General features: G+C 51.9%; 2 protein-coding genes across 3 annotated transcripts in view; one reads left to right on the top strand and one right to left on the bottom strand.

Moving 5' to 3' along the window:
- The first annotated feature begins 3,638 nt into the window (after positions 1-3,638).
- TDRD6 (tudor domain containing 6) lies at positions 3,639-18,749 on the top strand. 2 transcript variants are annotated; one of them, XM_029072097.2, is made up of 5 exons: positions 3,640-9,853; positions 12,928-13,046; positions 13,129-13,218; positions 16,457-16,520; positions 18,159-18,749. In XM_029072097.2, the coding sequence occupies exons 1-5, from the start codon at positions 3,892-3,894 to the stop codon at positions 18,362-18,364; spliced, it is 6,441 nt and encodes a 2,146-aa protein (XP_028927930.1). In that variant the 5' UTR covers positions 3,640-3,891; the 3' UTR covers positions 18,365-18,749. The 2 variants fall into 2 exon arrangements, with proteins under 2 accessions (XP_028927931.1, XP_028927930.1); XM_029072098.2 differs by lacking the exon at positions 16,457-16,520 and having other exon boundaries at positions 3,639-9,853.
- Positions 17,984-19,232, bottom strand: part of PLA2G7 (phospholipase A2 group VII) — a 33,192-nt gene continuing 31,943 nt past the window's right edge. The window contains 1 exon segment of the mRNA XM_029072099.2: positions 17,984-19,224. Within this exon segment, the coding sequence (XP_028927932.1) occupies positions 19,130-19,224 (95 nt within the window). The 3' untranslated portion in view covers positions 17,984-19,129.

Genomic DNA, 19,232 nt, shown 5'->3' with positions numbered 1-19,232 from the left:
TCATCTGGACTCGTATGAGCATCAAATCAATATGTGGAAACGTTCTCGGGAGTTCAATTTTGATTTCAGGTTTAACATTTAGGGTAACATAATAAAGGTACATATTTACATTTTGCCTTTTAATCCCCTTCTAAAGATAATAATAATGTCCCGATCAACTGGTATCGCTCGTTTAACACTTCCGTTTAAAGTTCTTTACATCTGGAATCCAATAAAAGGCTTTCCATGTCACTGATGAAAGAGCTGAATGATAATAGTGTGCATAAATATGTGCTGACTTTTTAAATCGACGCGGAATCTGGTTTATAGGGTGAAGGGAGGGAAGTCACGGACACAGGTGGAAAGACTGAAACGGTAACGAGCGCAATGATAAAGACAACGGTGAGAAGGAGAATTTGCGGAACAAACTGCTTCAAGAAGCGGTTTTTAGGCTTCTCACCACCCAGGCAGGACCCTCTGCAATCACCTGCCGTAGCTTTTCCGCATTTCCTAAATGCTCGAGGTACGGCTGGGCCCGTGCACCCCTTTTGGGGGTTCACGGAGACTTCACTGCATTTTCCAACCATATCAATCAGTTGTATTTATTGAGCGCTTACTGTGTGCAGGGCACTGTACTAAGAGCTTGGGAGAGTATAATGCAACAGAATTAGCAGGCACGTTCCCTGTCCGTAACGAGCTGGCGGCCTAGGAGACAATCAACGGTATCTATTTGAACGCATACTGTGTGCAGAACACTATACTAAGCACTTGGTAGAGCACAATGCAACAGAATTAGTAGGTACGTTCCTTGTCCGAAACGAGCTCGCGGCCTAGGAGACAATCAACGGCATCTATTGAATGCTTACCACGTGCAGAGCACTGTACTACGTGCTTGGGGGAGTACAATGCAACAGAATTAGCAGGCACGTTCCCTGTCCATAACGAGCTCGCGGCCTAGGGGACAATCAAGGGCATCTATCGAACGCTTACCGTGGGCAGAGCACTGTACTAAGCGCTTGGGAGAGTACAGTCCAACAGAATTAGCAGACATGTTCCCTGTCCATAACGAACTCACGGCCTAGGGGACAATCAAGGGTATCTATTGAACGCCTACCGTGTGCAGTGCGCTTGGGGGGAATACAATGCAACAGAATTAGCAGGCACGTTCCCTATCCATAACAAGTTCACGGCCTAGGGGACTATCAAGGGTATCTATCGAACGCTTACCGTGTGCAGAGCGCTTGGAGGAGCACCACGCGACAGAATTAGCAGGCACGTCCCCTGTCCGTAACGAACCCGCGGCCTAGGGGACAATCAAGGGTATCTACTGAACGCTTACCATGTGCAGAGCACTGTACTAAGCGCTTGGGAGAGTACAATGCAACAGAATTAGCAGGCACGTCCCCTGCCCACAACGAACCCGCGGCCTAGGGGACAATCAAGGGTATCTATTGAATGCATACCGGGTGCAAAACACTGTACTAAGCGCTTGGGGGAATACAATGCAACAGAATTAGCAGGTACGTCCCCTGCCCATAACGAGCTCGTGGCGTAGGGGACAATCAAGGGTATCTATCGAACGCTTACCGTGTGCAGAGCGCTCGGGGAGTACAGTGCAACAGAATTAGCAGGCACGTTCCCTGTCCATAACGAACTCGCGGCCTAGGGGACAACCAAGGGTATCTACTGAATGCTTACCATGTGCACTGTACTAAGCGCTTGGGAGAGTACAATGCAACAGAATTAGCAGGCACGTCCCCTGCCCACAACGAACTCGCAGCCGAGGGGACAATCAAGGGTATCTATCGAACGCTTACCGTGTGCAGAGCGCTCGGGGGAGTACAGGGCATCTATCAAACGCATACCGGGTGCAGAACACTGTACTAAGCGCTTGGGGGAGTACAATGCAACAGAATTAGCAGGTACGTCCCCTGCCCATAACGAGCTCGTGGCCTAGGGGACAATCAAGGGTATCTATTGAACGCTTACCGTGTGCAGAGCGCTCGGGGGAGTACAGTGCAACAGAATTAGCAGGCACGTTCCCTGTCCACAATGAACTCGAGGCCTAGGGGACAATCAAGGGTATCTACTGAACGCTTACCGTGTGCAGAGCACTTGGGGGAGTACAACGCGACAGAATTAGCAGGCACGTCCCCTGCCCACAACCAACTCGCGGCCTAGGGGACAATCAAGGGTATCTATCGAACGCTTACCGTGTGCACAGCACTGTACGCTTGGGAGAGTACAGTGCAACAGAAATAGCAGGCACGTCCCCTGCCCACAACGAACTCGCGGCCTAGGGGACGATCAAGGGCATCTACTGAACGCTCACCGTGTGCAGAGCGCTTGGGGGAGTACAGTGCGACAGAATTAGCAGGCGCGTCCCCCGCCCTCTCAGAGTTTAGAGAACGGGCTTGCCGGCCTCAGATTTTGCAGGCGGTTGGCGTGCTGGCCAAAATCGGTTTCCCGGTGGCCCCTGGGACCCGAGCCCGTCGCTCCAAGGCCGCCTCCCGCTGCCCATTAAAGCAGGGGACGGCATGGTCCCGCTCCTTTTCGAAATCAAAAAAACCAACTGTTTTCTCAGTGCCTGCCCCGCTGACCCTTTCCGCGCACCCCCTCGCTGGGGGAGGGGGGCGATTAGGGTGATGGGAGGCGCCGTCCCGGCCGCAGGGGGGACGCGGGGGCCTGGAGTCAGAGGTCATGAGTTCAAATCCCAGCTCTGCCACTTGTCAGCTGCGTGACTGTGGGCAAGTCACTTCACTGGGCCTCAGTGACCTCATCTGGAAAATGGGGGTGAAGACTGGGGGCCCCACGTGGGACGACCTGATGACTCTGTGTCTACCCCAGCGCTTAGAACAGTGCCCGGCACATAGTAAGCGCTTAACAAATACCAACAGTATTAGTAGTAGTACCGGAGAGAGGTCAGAGGGCCCGGGGCCCCGCCCCCTGCCCCGCCCCCCGCGCGGACTCGGGCTCCCCCTACTGGCCGGGGCGCTCACCGGCCCCCGCCCCGTCACGTGACCCGAGGCCCCGCCCGGCGAGGCCGTTGGGCACCGACGGCGGTTCGGGCCTCGGCCGCCACCTTTGGGAGCTCGGGCCCTCGCGGCCTCCCCTCCGGCCCCCGGGGTAGACGGGGAAGGCTTCCCAGCTCGTCGGCCCGGCCCTCCCCGGCCTCACGGGGCCAGGGCCGGACCTTGGGGCCCCCGACGGGAGGGCTGAGGTGAATTAAGGGGAGGGGAAGTGAAGTCAGGCGAGGTGAGGTCAAGTGAGGTGAATTAAGGGGAGGGGAGGGGAGGGGAGGTGAAGTGAGGCGAAGTAAGGGGAGGTGAGGTGAAGTGAGGTGAAGTCAAGTGAATTAAGGGGAGGGGAGGGGAGGGGAGGTGAGGTGAGGTGAGGTGAGGTGAGGTGAAGTTAAGTGAATTAAGGGGCGGTGAGGTGAGGTGAAGTGAGGTGAGGTGAGGTGAAGTGAGGTGAGGTGAAGTGAGGTGAAGTAAGGGGAGGTGAGGTGAAGTGAGGTGAAGTCAAGTGAATTAAGGGGAGGGGAGGGGAGGTGAAGTGAGGTGAGGTGAGGTGAGGTGAGGTGAGGTGAGGTGAGGTGAGGTGAGGTGAGGTGAGGTGAGGTGAGGTGAGGTGAAGTGAGGTGAAGTGAGGGGAAGTAAGGGGAGGTGAGGTGAAGTGAGGTGAAGTCAAGTGAATTAAGGGGAGGGGAGGGGAGGTGAGGTGAAGTGAGGTGAATTAACGGAAGGTGAGGTGAGGCGAAGTAAGGGGAGGCGAGGTGAGGTGAAGTGGATTAAGGATAGGTAAAGTGAGGTGAGGTGAAGTGAGGTGAATTAAGGGGAGGCGAGGCGAGGTGAAGTGAGGGGAGGCGAGGCGAAGCCGAAGGGCCCGAGCCCCACGGGGCCCTCGCCGGCCATGTGTTCGGCGGCCGGGCTGCCGCCGGCCGGCAGCACCCTGACCCTGCGGGTGTCGTCGGTGGAGATCCGCCCGGAGGTGGTGCCGGTGCGGCTCTGGGGCCTGGTCGGGGAGCGGCGCGAAGACTACCCGGTCCCGGGCTGGGCCGGCCGGGACCCCGGGACGGGCGGCTGGGCCCACGAGCCGCCGGGCTGCGCCCCGGGGCCGCCCGACGGCCTGTGCCTGGTGCGCTTCGCCGGCTGTTGGCACCGGGGCCGCGTGGTCGGCCGCCAGGCCGGCCGGTGCCGCGTCTTCCTGCTGGACGAGGGCCGGACCGTCACGGCCGACCCGGCCTGCCTGGCCCCGGCCCTCCCGCGGGCCGAGGCGCTGGGCTGCGTGCTGGCCGGGCTGGTGCCGGCCGCCGCGGCCGGCGGCGGGGAGCCCGACCGCTGGTCCCGCGCCGCCGCCGGCTTCCTGGCCCGGCTGCGGGGCAAGGAGGTCGAGGGCCGGGTGCTGGACGTGCTCCTCCCGCAGCGGCTGGTCCTGCTCGACGTGCCCGCCCTGGCCCGCCAGATGCACGAACTGGGCCTGGTGCGGCCCGTGTCGGACCGGGTCTTCCGGGCCCTCCTGAAGCGCCAGCTGACGGGCGGGCCCGAGAGCCCGCCGGCCCCGGGGCCGCCCGGACCGCCCGGACCCCCTGACCCGCCGGCCACCGTCGAGTTCTTCCACCCGGGCCTGCGGCCCGGCCCGATGGAGCGCATGGTGGTCACGCAGGTCTCCCACCCGCACCGCGTGTACTGCCAGCTGCTCAGCTTCTCCGGGGAGGTGGCCCGCCTGGCCGACGGCATGGCGGTGGCCTACGGGGGGCCGGCCCGGGAGGCTGGGGCCGAGACCCCCGCCAGGCCGGGGGCCCCGTGCGCGACCCGCGGGCCGGACGGGCGCTGGCACCGGGCCGTGCTGCTGGATGCTTCGGGCCCGCAGCGCCCGGCTCAGGTGCTGCACGTGGACTCGGGCCGGAAGGAGCTGGTCAGCGGCGGGAGCCTGCGTGCCCTGCTGCCCGAGTATTTCCGCCTGCCCGTGGTCACCTACCCGTGCGCCCTGTATGGTCTATGGGACCGGGGCCGGGGCTGGGCCCGCTCGCAGGTGAGCCGCCTGCGGACGCTCCTCCTGGGCCGGACGGTGAGCGTCAAGGTCGAGTTCTACAGCACCCTGGAGCGCGTGTACTACGTCACCCTGTACGGGGACGAGGGGCTCAACCTCAACGGCATCTTCGGGGTCCAGGCCCGCTGCTTAGCCGACAGAATGCCGCTCGGGCCCGGGCCAGAAAACGAGGCGGGGGGAGGAGAAGGAGGAGTGGAGGAGGAAGAGGAGGAGGAGGAGGAGGAGGAGGAACCAGACCCGCCAAAGACACCTCTGGCTTCCTCCTCGTATGACGAGCTGCCCCACCTCTCTCTGAAAGTGATCCAGCTGAAGGCCGAGGCTTTCTATGACGCCCGGGTGGAGTTCGCCAAAGATCCCTCCGAGTTCTGGGTGCGGCTGAGGAGGCACAACGAGCCATTCGGCCAGCTCGCGAGGAGCATGTGTAGCTTCTACTCTTCGGTGGGAAAGATGGACGGGGTCCTCGCCCAGCCCCAGCCCGACCGCGTCTGCTGTGTCAGATGGATGGACGGCAACTTCTTCCGGGCTGTCATCGCCCGGCCGGCGGCGGGCGGGAGCGTGGAGGTGCGCCTGTTAGACCGGGGAGACGCGGGGGTGGTGGGCAGTGACGACGTCAAAGAACTGCTCCCCCAGTTCTGGCAGCTCCCGATTGTGGCGCTGAAGTGCAGCCTGGCAGACGTCTGCCCTGTAGGAGGGGAGTGGAGCCCGGAAGCCGTTTCCTACTTCCGAAAGGTCGTGCTGCACAAGGAGGTGGTCATCCGCGTGCTGGGTAAGGAGGGAAGCCAGTACCCCGTGGAGATCTTCGACACGGCCGGGATCGGGGAGGAAAATGTCGGCCGGCGGTTAGCTCGGGCCGGGTACGCCGCCAGGGTCCAGGAGCCGGAGGAGGTGGAAGTGGCCACGCCGTCTGTCCGCTCGGCCAGGCGGGCCGTCAGCCGGCGGGGGGCCGGGGCCCGGGGTGGCGGCGCGGAGCAGGAGCCAGAGGAAGGCAACCCACGGCAACTCCCCGCGCAGCCCCCGGCCGAAAGAGGATCCGCCACCAACCCCGTAAGCGAGCCAACCGCTCGAGGAAAAGAGAGGGTCGAAGGCCCTCCGACCGCCTCCTCAGCCCGGCGGGATTACCGGGGCACCGATTCGCGCCACCCCATCATAGACCAGTTAGAGGTCGGGAGCACCGTAGAAGTGAAGGTGACCTTCGTTGAAAACCCCGGCAAGTTCTGGTGCCAGCTGACCAGAAACATCCAAGAACTTCGGGGCCTCATGAGCGAAATGCAGGAGTACTGCAAAACGTCAGCCACTCCCCACCGGGGGACCGGGCCGGCTTGTTTAGCCAAGAGAGCCGAAAACGGGAAATGGTGCCGGGCCCTGATCACCGGCGAGGCGCTCCACCCCGAGCAAGTCGAAATCATGTTCGTCGACTACGGCAACCGGGAGGTGGTGTCCGTGAAAAATCTCTACGCCATCAGGGAGGACTTTCTCAAGTTAAAGGCCCAAGCTTTCAGGTGCAGCCTCTACAACTTGATTCGACCCACTGGCCCGGATCCGTTAGTGTGGGACGAAACGGCCACCGTGGCCTTTCGGGACTTTGTCGGTGGCGCTTGGGAACGCAATCTGGAATTGAAATGCACGGTATTTGCAGTAGCGTCCTTGAACCGTAAGGAGCTTTTCCATATCGTGGACTTGGTTACACCTTTTCAGAGCGCCTGCCACTGTTTAACCGAAAAGGGCCACGCAAAGCCAATGCAACCTCAGAATCCTCTCGCGTCAGCGGTTCGGCTTGAGTCGTATTACTACTCTACCCACGACATCAAGATTGGGGGCGAAGAAGCCATCTGCGTGACGCACATCGACGACCCGTCGGCCTTTTATTGCCAACTCGCGAGAAGCGTGACTGTGCTGGAACGGCTGTCACGTCACATCAGTCAGGTCGCTCAGCTCTCGCAAAACCTCAGAACCAAGACGTTGGCTCCGGGAACCCTGTGCCTCGCCAAGTATAATGACCAAAACTGGTATCGGGCAATAGTGACCGAAAAGGAGACGTCTAAGGAAGTGTTCTTTGTGGACTTTGGAAATACCTACGAGGTGACGCACGACGATCTCCTTCCCCTACCCGGCGATGCCTATAACCTCTTACTTTTGCCAATGCAAGCCATCAAATGTTGCCTGTCTGATGCCTACGACCACATCCCCAAAGAGGTCGCGCTCTGGTTTGAAAAGGCTGTCCTGGATAAGCCCTTGAAGGCTATGGTGGTAGCCAAAGATCCCGAAGGCAGATTGGTCATTGAGTTGTACGGCGAAAGCGTGCAGATTAATGCCAAATTAAATGAGAAGTTAAGTTTGCTGGGTTACAAAAGCTCCCCGAAGTTGGTAGAGAGTGACGTTTTGCTTTCCACCGTAGCCGGGAGAGAGGAAAAAAGCGAAAATAGGAAATCGCCTGTTGGACTTTTAAGTAAATCAGTGGAAAGCACGGGTGGCCCGTCAGAGATCCCGAAAGAATCCTCCAGACCTAAAATCAGTTTAGCCTTTAAAGAACTGAAACCACTCCAGAGCTCAACGAAGGCCACCCTGTCGACTGAGGGCCCAGATCCCCTGGACGATCGAGAGTTGGAAGCTGCCATCTTCGGCGACGAGGTAGAGGGGACTCCTTGCCAGTCTCCGATAAAACCCACACCCAAAACAGGTGCCACCATTCCAGGGGACCACGGTCACAACGAAGAGTCGCCTCTTAAACTGTGTGATCTTCCTCGGAAGAACATCGTTCCCGGTCTTAAAACCAGGATCTACGTGTCTCACGTAAACGATCTGTCGGACTTTTACGTGCAGTTAACGGAAGACGAGCTTGAACTCGGCCTCATCTCGGAGAAGTTGAACGGCCCCGCGACGAGACCGGACTCCGTCGCCAGGCCGCCGTATCAAGTGGAAGACTTGATCTGCGCGGTTTTCTCGGAAGACGACTTGTGGTATCGGGCGGTAATCACGGAGAAGCCGTCCGGGGACCTGATCCCCGTCCAGTTCATAGACTACGGCAACACCTCGGTCGTGAAGGCTAGCGAAATCAGCAGGCTTGTCGGGCCTGATGCCGTGGTGCCGGGGATGAGCATCCACTGCTCCCTGGGTAGGATTCCGCTCTCTGAAATGACAGACTGCCCCGAGAGCGTGGCTTACTTCTCCCAAAGGACCAACGAGGCCCAGTTAAACTGCGAGTTTGTAAAACAGGTTGGGGGCACCTGGGAAGTGATCCTTCACGACGAGCAGGGCGTGATCGCCGAAGAACTGATGGCCAGGTTCAAGCCGCACGAGGGACCCAGAGTCGGAGAAACGCCGGCCCCGGGCCTGTCGGGCGACGACGGGCTGCAGAGCAGTTTACTCAGCTGGTGCAGGCCGGACGTCAAGACTCTAAGAGCTTACGCCACCGTCATAGATGGACCTGCATATTTCTGGTGCCAATTTGCCGAGACACCGAACCTGAAGCGCTTGGAAAGAGAAGTTCAGAAAGCAGGAGCGCGAGCGGTGGAGGGCGCGGACCGCATGGAAGTCGTTCAGCAGGGCGACGCCTGCATCGTCAAGTGCAGGGACGATGGGAAATTCTACAGGGCCCTCGTGGCCAGAGTCAGAAGGGACCTCATAACGGTCAGGCTTGTGGACTACGGCAACGTCGAGAGCTTTGGCCGAGAGGTCATCTGGCACATTCCCGAGGAACTCCTGTCCATACCCATGCAGGCCTTCCCGTGCTGCCTGGCGGGACTCCACGCCCTGGAGGGGGTCTGCTCGGCCGAGGCCAAGAACTATTTTTTCGAAATCGTGACGAGAGACGTGTTGGACGTCACCGTGGTAGAGTTCAGGAGCGATGCCTGCAACGTGCCTCTAGCGGTGGTGGGGTTGAAGTGTAACGGGGAGAGCATCGGCGAAAAAATGAAGAAATTCTCCAAGTTCGACACCGCGAACAGATACACGGTCAAGGCAAGCTTCTCGAGCACTTGGCCCGAGAGGAAGAAAGATCGACGCATAGAAGCACCTCAAGGGCAGAGGCCTGAAGTTGGAACTGGAGAAAGGAGGAGAGCTTCCAGGGGCCGTCTGCTCTGCCCGGAGCTAAGCTCGAGCGACCGCTACTTGAACGATGCCACAGACGGTTCGGAGACATCTAAAGGTAACACCGGCGTGGAGCCGAAAGACGTGGCTCCAGCCTGTCGCACGGAAAAGGCCAAGGTCGATGAGAGCTCATCTCGGACTTCAGCACTTGAACCCCTTTCTCCGCAGGAGAGCGAACTGAAGATGTTCGAATTGGATTCTCTTGAAATACCACTTTCTCTAGATGACGAATCGAAGGAATTCGTGGAACTGGAGTCTCTGGAGCTGCAACTCTCCCTTGCTGGTGATGAACCGAAAGAAGAATTGGATCTGAGACCGCCAGTCGTGCAGCTTTCTCAGAGTTTCGAAGTCAAGTTTCTGCCACTGGAGTCCTATTCTGTGCCTCTGTCGCTTGGTTACGAAGCAGATGACCTAGAAGCGGAACCGCAAGCCTTGCAGTTTCCCGTGGACGATGACGTACAGTCGATCGCCTCAGAAATGAGCCCCAAAGACCAGGAGGTGATGCACGTGGAGGACCTGAGAGAACCAAGTCACGCGAAATCCTTTGACTGTGAGACACGCAGGATTTCTCTCCGAGAAAGGAATCGTGGTTCGGAAATACAGAGCGAATGCACCTTTTATGAAGTGTTTGGGGACTACAGAAATATCATCGTTGAGTTCCAGACCGGCCAGTTCTCAGATGAAGAATCCAGTACGGGAGAAGATGAGGAGATTCTGTCCACAGAGCATGTTGCAGGTATAGAGTTTTTGTCTCATTCCCTCCCCGCCTCCCGACCCTTTTCCACTTCTTTTAGTGGGGACCCTATTTGCAGAGTTAGCTTTTCAAACCTTCACTCCAGCTAAGTAGTATAATCGAGCGTGGGATGTCCTTAAACCTTGAAAACAGATATTTCCCTTCAGCTGTAACAGTCGTATCTTCTTGGTGGTTTTTTTGAGGGAAGAAATATCTTAATGACTTGGCAAGATTACTGAGGCTAAAGTCAGACTTTAAAAAATGTCTTAAGCTTGCGAGATGCTCATTCAGTCATATGTACCGAGAGCTTACTGTGTGCAGAGCACCGTACTGAGCGCTTGGGAGAGTCCGGTACCACAGCAAATAAAAAAGTCACTGCCCCGGGACTAGTGGAAGAATGTATTTTGACATTCGTAATATCCCAAACCAGAGCTTTCAGGCCTCAAGTTCCCAAATGATCTGAAATAAGGCAAAAGTCATTATTTTGAGACCCTAGAGTATTAGGTTTTTGTATCTCTCTAAAAATCGATAAAGAAGTTCCTAGACTTCTGTGCTGTGACACTGAGAAATGAGAGCTGGGCCTCGTTTGGCCTTCGGTCTCCTGAAATTCTTCCTGCTGCCATTGCCCGCGTGCCCCTTCCCTGCCATGAGTCCCCTGGCCCGTCCAGGACTCCCAAGGCCCGCGGTGCCCTCCACCCATGGCTTCGAGACCCCAGGTAGCGCCGGCTTCAAGGGATCCGGAGCGAAACTAGGGCAGCCGTGACGGCACCGGTTTAGGGAAGGAGAAGGGGGACAGAGGCTTGAAGAGGGCTGGGCGCATAAAGAAAAGTTTTTTTGTGTTTGTTGTTTTCTTTAAAGCGTCTTGGACAACAGGTAGCGACTGGGTGGGTTTGGGTTGTTGGCATGTGGGCCCAGCCCAGGGGCAGGAGCATCTGGAGGGGATGCAGGAAGGGTTAGTCCTGGGGGACAGGGGAGTCGGGGGAGAGGAGTGGTGTGCAAGGGGGCCTCCAGAGCAGAGGTTTTAGACCACCGAAAGAGGTGGAGGGGAGAGCGAGAGAAAATCTGCCAATAGACTTACCTGGGCAATAAGGGGCAATGTCGTAGAGATTTCTGTTGGGTGGCCAGTGGGCCTGGAACCTGGCCAGGTAGGCTCAACCTTCAAAGCACACTCCTCTATAAAGGTACACAACTAGTGATCAAACCCTCTCAGATAACATCCTTAATCAACAGTGCCCCAGTTCTGAAGGTGAAATAGACAGGAGGGGCTAATCTCTACATTGCAGAGATGAACATTCCACGGTTTTTTTAATGGTTTGTAAGCACTTACTAAGCACCAGACACCGTAATAAGCGCTGCGGTAGATACAAGCTAATCAGTTTGAACACAGTCCTTGTCCCACTCGGGGCTCCCAGTCTTCATCCCTATTCTGCGGATGAGGTAAATGAGGCACAGGGAAGGGAAGTGACTTGCTTAAGGTCATACGGCAGACAAGTGGTGAAGCTGAGATTAGAACCTAGATCCTGTGACTCCCAGACCCATGCTGTTTCCACAAGGCCATGCTGCTTCAGGACCCTTTGCAAAAACATAATGATCTCTAGCACTCCCTATCAGAGGGGTTTTGTTTGTTCGTTTGTTTTAATGGTATTCGTTAAATGCTTACTATGTGCTGGGATAGTTACAGAGTAATCAGGTTGGACAAAGTCCATGTCCCACATGGGACTCAGAGTCTTAATCCCCATTTTGCAGGAGGAGTAACTGAAGCACAGAGAAGTGGCAGAGTCGGGATTAGAACCCAGGTCCTTCTGACTCCCAGGCCCATGCTCTATCCACTAAGGCCACTCTGCTTCTCACTGTTTGACTTCCACAAATCAAGGACCCTCCCGAGTTCGAACCTCAATCCTTTTCCATCCAAACACCTTTAGGTTGTTAGCTTATTACTCTACCCAATACTGTTGGGTTTTTTTTCCGTCATGGTAGCATTTACTGAGGCACCCGCTTGGTACCGTGTGTTGTATTGGGCTACTGGGAAGTACAGAATAATGAATTGACATGTCTCTTGCCCACAAGGAAGTTATACTTCTAATGGGGGAAAGAAACATATAAACATTTATGAAAGCTCTTTTAGTTCAGTTTCTATGTCAGTGACATAGGCAAAATGTTCACCCCCTCAAATTCTCCTCATCGATATAAGGTCTTAGCTTTAAACACAAGAGTTATTTTGAGATTTGGAGACTTTTTTTTTCTTTTGCTCTGAGAATTTGCCATTCTGATCCGACCTTTCCGTAGCCCTTAGAATTAGGGTATCATACCGCCATCTTAAGTAATCCGTTGCCCATGGTAAACTTCATACCGCTGTGCCTTAAAAGGTGCACGGAGAGGTAAAGACGACGTCAAGCTACAACTTACCAGTGATTTGTAGGTGTCTTCAACACATCGTTCGATTTGAATCCAACAACCTGAATTTACCTGCCCTACAAGATGAGGGAGAATTGTACTAAAACAGTTAGCACTGAACAGAAAAGGCAGTATCACATTCTGATGTGAGATTCCTACTTATAGACACAGTGGTTGCACAGCCTGAGAGGAAGAGTAGCAGGGTGGTCTAGTGGATAGAGCACGGGCCTGGGGGTCAGAAGGGCCTGGATTCTAAATCCCAGCTGCACCACTTGTCTGCTGCTGTGTGACCTTGTGGGCAAGTCACTTCACTTCTCTGTGCCTCGGTTTCCTCTGTAAAATGAGGATTAAGACTGTGAGCCCCAGGTGGGACATGGACTCTGTTCAATCTGACAAAGTTGTGTCTGCCCCAGTGCTTTGTTCAGTGCTTAGTAAACAGTAAGCTCTTAACAAATGTCATTTAAACAACAACAACAACAAAGTAGTAAAAGGGGGTGGAATGAAGTGGGGAAAAAATTGAGGAACAGTTGTGTGAAAATGAACAAGTGCATCTTGCCATTCAGGAGGAGTGAAAACAATTCAGGGATCTAATGAATTTCACAACTAGAATTTTGAAATTGGGTGTAGGCAAAGAAGGGGCATCTAAAATAAAGACTAACAAGTCTTCTGTTCTGTTATTCAAGGTGAAAATGTATATTCTCTAGACGGATTTACTGTTGGCTCTAAGTGTGTCGTGTGGTCGAATCTGGAGAAGAGATGGTCTGAGTGTCAGATCTTGGAAATCACTGAGGATGGTACCAAGGTAAGAAGCCTGTTAAAACTTAGCCGGTCAGTTTTTTTGGGGACAGTCTTAAGAACTGAAACAGTTTTGTCTACTCATACAGGTTTTGAACCTTTTAAATGGTATCGAAGACCTCGTAAGCCCTGAAAATGTTTGGAATGGAATACCAAAGTCGGATAAGAATCCCTATGAGGTATGGAGTTACACAGTACAATTATTATTGGGAATTACTTGGTGTGTCATCTTTCACTTTTTAAATTTCTCACTTTTGCATTCGACAGCTGGGTTGCAGAGAGATTTCCAACTCCCTTTCCAAACTCGCCAGCCCTTCCAAATTGCCACCTCTTCCAGGAAACCTTCCCTGAATAACCTCTCTCCCCCACGTTATATCCTCCACCAGCCATTTCAGCACCCCCACCCCGCTTAGCACTTCTGTACACAGTGAGCTAAGCATTGCCTCATAAATATCCACTTCTCCTTCCTCCTGTGTGTAAATGATTTCAGGGGCTATCTCCCCTGCTAGATTGTGCACTCCTTAAGGGCAGGGATTATGCCCACTAATTCTGGTCACTGATGCTCAGATATTATTGATTGAAGAAACTGAATTCTGATATTCAGAAACATTCAGGTTTATAAATCTTCTGTTAAGTATCTCTTTTCTGCCATAATAATAATAATGTTGGTATTTATTAAGCGCTTACTATGTGCCGAGCACTGTTCTAAGCGCTGGGGTAGACACAAGGGAATCAGGTTGTCCCACGTGGGGCTCACAGTCTTAATCCCCATTTTACAGATGAGGTTACTGAGGCACCGAGAAGTTAAGTGACTTGCCCAAAGTCACATAGCTGACAAATGGCCGAGCCGGGATTCGAACCCATGACCTCTGACTCCAAAGCCCGTGCTCTTTCCATTGAGCCACGCTGCTTCTCTAATGACTATACTTGCACTTTGGGATCTTTATGCATAATTTCCCTGTGCAGTGTCTTCACTAACTAAATTTGTAACTTCATACGCTTTTAATGACCAGTAGCAGAAATAAAACAAAACCCATCCACTCTCATTCATCAGCCAATCAGTGGTATTTGAGGGCTTGCTGTGCGCAGAGCACTGTACTAAGAATTTGGGAGAGTACAGTAGAGATGGAGCTTTCAGTCTAGAGGAAATTATGGATCAATCAATTATGGATCAATTATTGAGGCATTATTCTGTGCAGAGCACTGTACTAAGCACTTCAGAGAGTACAGTACAACAGAGTTGCAGACACATTCCCTACCCACAATAATCTTATAGTCTAGAGGGAATATGTATATAAGTGCTGGGGGGCTGATGAGGGCAGGATGAATATCAAGTGCTTAAATCCATTTTCAGGGGATGCAGCAGGGGAAACTAGGGGAAATTAGAGCTTAGTCAGGGAAGGCTTCCTGGAGGAGGTGATTTTAATAGGACTTTGAAGATGGGGAGAGTGGTGGACTGCTGAAGGGGAAGGGAATCCCAGGCCAGAGGCAGGACGTCAGGGGTCAGCGACGATATAGACGAGATCGAGGTTGGTGTTAGAAGAGTGAAGTGTGCGGGCTGGGTTGTGGTCGACAGCAATTCATCAGTGATATTTATCGAACACTTACTGGGTGCAGAGCAGCACTGTACTAAGCACTTGAGAGCGTACAACACAATACCGTTGGTAGATACTTTCCCCATCCACAACAAGCTTGAGGAGCGTCCGCTCGACGTGGAAGAAGATGAGTAAGCACTAGAGGTTTTTGAGGATTGAAGAGGTGTACCGAATGGCATTTTAGAAAGTTGATTCAGGCATAGGGTAGTATAGACTGAAGACAGTGAGACAGGTGAGGAGGTTGATGCAGTAATCTAGTTGGGGAATGAGGAGAGCTTGAGCCAGACTATCTAAGGGGAGAGGGACGAGTTTATCCAGGAAATACTACGGGAAGAAAATGACGGATTTGCTATTGGACTGACTGAGAGAGTGGAAGGTGATAGGGTGCCTAGCATTTAGAACAGATAGGATGGTGGTGGTGGTGACTCAGATGGGGGAAATTAGAAGGAACTGTTTAAGAGGGAAGGTGAGTTGGATTTCAGCCATGTTGTGTTAAAGATGACATTGGAACAAGCATGTGGAGATGTCAGAGGCAAGAGGAGTTGCAAAATTGTAGATCGGGTGAGAGAGCTAGGAAACAGAGACAGGAATGGTCACTAAAGCCATGAAAGTAGATGAGCAGTGAGAGTGAGCCTGAAGAGAAAGGAGGTGGACCTCGTGGGATATCCAGTTAGGGGGTGGGAGATAGAAAAAGCGACTGAGAAAGAGTCTAAGTGGTCAGGTGATGATTTCCCATGTTTCATTTGTTATCCATATTGTCCAGGACAGTGTTTGTTTTGGGGTTTTTTTTCTCCCTCTTTGTTCAAGTTCCAATTTTTCCAAAATCTCTGCATGAAGACTATCAACCCACTTCTGATTGCTGCCCAGCAGGCTGACCTGTCCATCATCTCTTCCTGCCACCCCACCCCTGCCCCCAAAACACACACTTCACCTCATCAGTATAGCAGTTTGAACATCCAGCTGCCAGATATTCTCCTCCAGGGTCCTGCCCAGTGAAGGTTTGCTGAGACAAGCATTGCTCCTCTAGATTCTAAGCGGTAGGGAATGTTTCTGCTAATTCTGTTGTGCTCTCCCAACCGCTTAGCCTAGTGCTGCACACAATAGTAAGCGCTCAATAAATGCTGTTGACTGACTGATTAGATACTGGTAGCTCTGACTAGTTCAGGAGCTCACACTGCCTTGTCACATAGTCTTAAATTCTCCTCTTTCCTCCTGCCCTCAGGACACTGAGGAACAAGTATTCTAAAATATGGACCGAGAGAACTTGCAAGTGAAAATACAGAGAAAAAGTTGCTCATCAAGGATGCTGCTGGGTAGGGAGATGGAAAATTAGCAAAAGCCTGACAGAGAGCATGTAAACAAGATGACCAAAGACCAAATGCTGGCTTTTAGTCCTTGCAACCCATAGTAATAATAGTACTGATGGGAATTGTTATAAGCGCTTCTTATGCGTCAGACCCTCTTCTAAGAGCTGCAGTAGATAGAAGCCAATCAGGTTAGACACAGTCTCTGTCCCACATGGGGCTCACAGTCTTAATCCCCATTTTACAGCTGAGATAACTGAGGCACAGAGAAGTTAAGTGACTTGCCCAAATTCAAACAGCAGACACCTGACTGAGCTGGGATTAGAACCCAGGCCCTTCTGCCCATGCTCTGTCCACTAGACTACGTGAAAACTGATCAGTATTTCAAGTTGAAACATATATTGAATTTTCCAAAGCTATCAGTATATATGGATATTGAGTTTAAGAAAAATGTATTCGAGACTGTCTCCTAAAAGTTCAGGGCATCTTAATTCTGTCATTCACTTTGGTTTTCTAAGGTGGTTTTTGATCCTTTAGAAGAGGATGCCTGCTCTAACCCCTTAGAGGATCCTATGGATGAAGGTAATATATATATAAAAAAAATCCAGCATTTTAAATTCCTTCTTTTTGCCCTCAGGTGTGTCTTCATATAAAACAGTAAAATATGCTTTTAACTAAATGCAACTACTTGGTGAGAATTAACTAAGCATTTGGTTTCTTTTAGCTCTGACATCTACAGATGGGGAGGGGTAATCTTGAGCAGTTACATCTGGGAAAAATTTTAGTTTGTTTTTTGTTTTTTAAACTTGGACATATTTTGTTGTGGCAGAGTGCTAACTCCTCACTTAACAGGAATCGTCTCAGCAAGGGTCAAGTGACCAGAAGGCCACACTAATCACTATCATTTAGTGTTTTCCCAAAACATTGCCTGTGTCTGGTTTAAGCTAAATCCTACTCTAATTGCCTCTGCAATGGAAATATTTTTATCATAAGTTAAAGCTCAGCAACATTAAAGAAGACAGACTGGCCAGCTCTCTGCTGCATTCCATCTTCAGTAATCTCTGCATTTTCCTGGAAACTGGAAAGAAAACCCAAGCACTTGCCTCTGGGGCACAGTAGCCCAAAGTCGGCGGATGTGAGGGGGTTTGGCTCTTCTTTTTTTTATTGTTGTTGTTACCTGGTGGGAATGGACGTCTCACTCTTGATGAGCTTCCTATATTAACTTCAAATGACATGTATACAAGGGACACAGAAGGCCCAAACTGTCATATCAGTCAGTAACTTTTTTGAGTGCCCGCTGTGTGGAAAGCACTGTATTAGGGGCTTGGGAGAGTAAAATAGAATTAGTAGTTAAGATCTATGAGAGTATCAATCGTAGCATCTGGTAGGGTGGTAGAGAAAGACAGACATCTATAAATTTGGAAGTTAGAGTATTTAAAATATATATAAAAGTGCTACAATAGAGTTCCTAGGACTTAAGTCCTTGGGTGGCATAGAAGCGCTGAAGTGGCAGTAGGAAGGAGATTGGAAATTATTCGAGGAAGGCCTCATAGAGGAGATGTGATTTCTAAAGATGGGGAGAGGAGTGGACTGTCAGAAATGAAAGGAGAGGGAGTTCCAGGCAGAAGGGGAGTGTGTGCTGGTGGTCTTAGGGGAGAGAGTTGAGTGGAAGGAACCTTGAGGGCAATAGTCAGGAATTTTGGTGGGTAGGGAAATGGGGAACCATTGAACCATTGCTCCCTGCCTGTCCATGCCCTCCCCTACTCCACCCCTCCCCCAATCTAATTGCAGACGCGAGAAGCAGCATGGTGCAGCGGATAATAGCATGGGTTTGAGAGTCAGAAGATCTTGGCTCTCAGTAAGCCATTATTCTGAGCAAAGCGCTGTACTGAGCAGTTCAGAGAGTACAATACAACAGAGTTGCAGACACGTTCCCTGCCTACAACAAGCTTGTTGGTTGTGTGAGAAAACACACAACCATTTCAAGAGGTCTGCTGTTCCAGACCATTAGAAGCTACCCTACTTACATAATGAGGACACCATCAGTCTTTTGAAATAGCATTTGTTTATATATAGTAAAGAGACCAGTCCAGAAGGAAAGAGATGAATCTAGTTCAATATCTGTAGGGCCATTAAAAGATCGAGGTGAAAGTGACACGAATGATAGACAGCCTTTAGAAATAATCAGTCTTTTCTTCCTTCTCCTGTTGTCACCTTCAGACTTGCCCCTCGTGTTACCAGCAAAGAGCTCTGCAAATGACTTGGCTTTAAGCATGAAGGCCGAGATGGGGCCTAGCAATTCAGACAACACCCTTGAATCTGTGAGGTCGTCTTTACAAGAGTTGAACCAAGAAGGTTCTGGTGAACGTGAGTGCATCTGTCTCCCAGAAGAGCCTGCTAATTCTGAAAGGGTCTTAAAAAAATAATCATAGATCACTACCTTGTTCACCTCGTTTTTTTGGGTACTAGTCTGCGTATGAAGAATACTGGGAAAACTCTTCTCCCAGTTTTAGGGTTTGTTTTACATAGTAATTACATGTTAATTAAGTGATGGTACTCTTCACCTGGTACTGTTTCATCTTCAGGATGTAAGCACGAGCTAAATAAAGTCTGTTGTAATTCCAAGGATTTGTGAACAGGGGAGCATCAACCCTCCCACCGCTGAAGTTGTACCAGCTGTTAAGAATAGCATATTCAGAGGTTAGAATAGTGTTGAATTTCATTTGGGTCACAGGTTTAATAGAGCTTCTGTTTGAATGTTGGGGTTATTGTAATATTATCTATCTTGAATAAAGTTTACTCTTTGGACAAAAGTCTTGTTTGTTTTTTTAATCTTCCAAGAGAACAGCTGCCTCATAATGAGTGGACAGTGGGATCTGCCCAGACTACAGATAGCCCTGCCCCTTTATCAGCCAACCAAGTTTCTTAACTAACTGATCTGTGAATTCTGGCACTCCTGCTGCTGATTGTTTTCTCATCCCTACCCAGATCATTTCATTTCCTCTAGCTGCTCTGGAGTTTAAAGGTGAAGGAAAATTAGTTTGTGGAAGATTCACTGAGTGGTAGACAAGAATTATTCTAAAGGAAAGCCTTGTAAGAAAACGAGGGCTATCCACGCAGGGGCACAGTGCCGTTTGAGTACTCTTGCCGTAACCTATAATCTTGGAATCAGATAACCTACATGGAGGAGGTTAAAGGTGAGGCTCATCAAAAGGGCTGCCTGAAATCAAGTTCTCATCTTTTCCATCCAGGAGATGAGCCCATCGGTCATAGTCTCTGTGAAGGCCTATAAAA

Source organism: Ornithorhynchus anatinus, chromosome 9 (assembly GCF_004115215.2).
Source record: "Ornithorhynchus anatinus isolate Pmale09 chromosome 9, mOrnAna1.pri.v4, whole genome shotgun sequence".
NCBI lineage: Eukaryota > Metazoa > Chordata > Mammalia > Monotremata > Ornithorhynchidae > Ornithorhynchus > Ornithorhynchus anatinus.
Note: the sequence above shows the minus strand (reverse complement) of the source record. Positions and strands in the feature narration are given on the sequence as shown.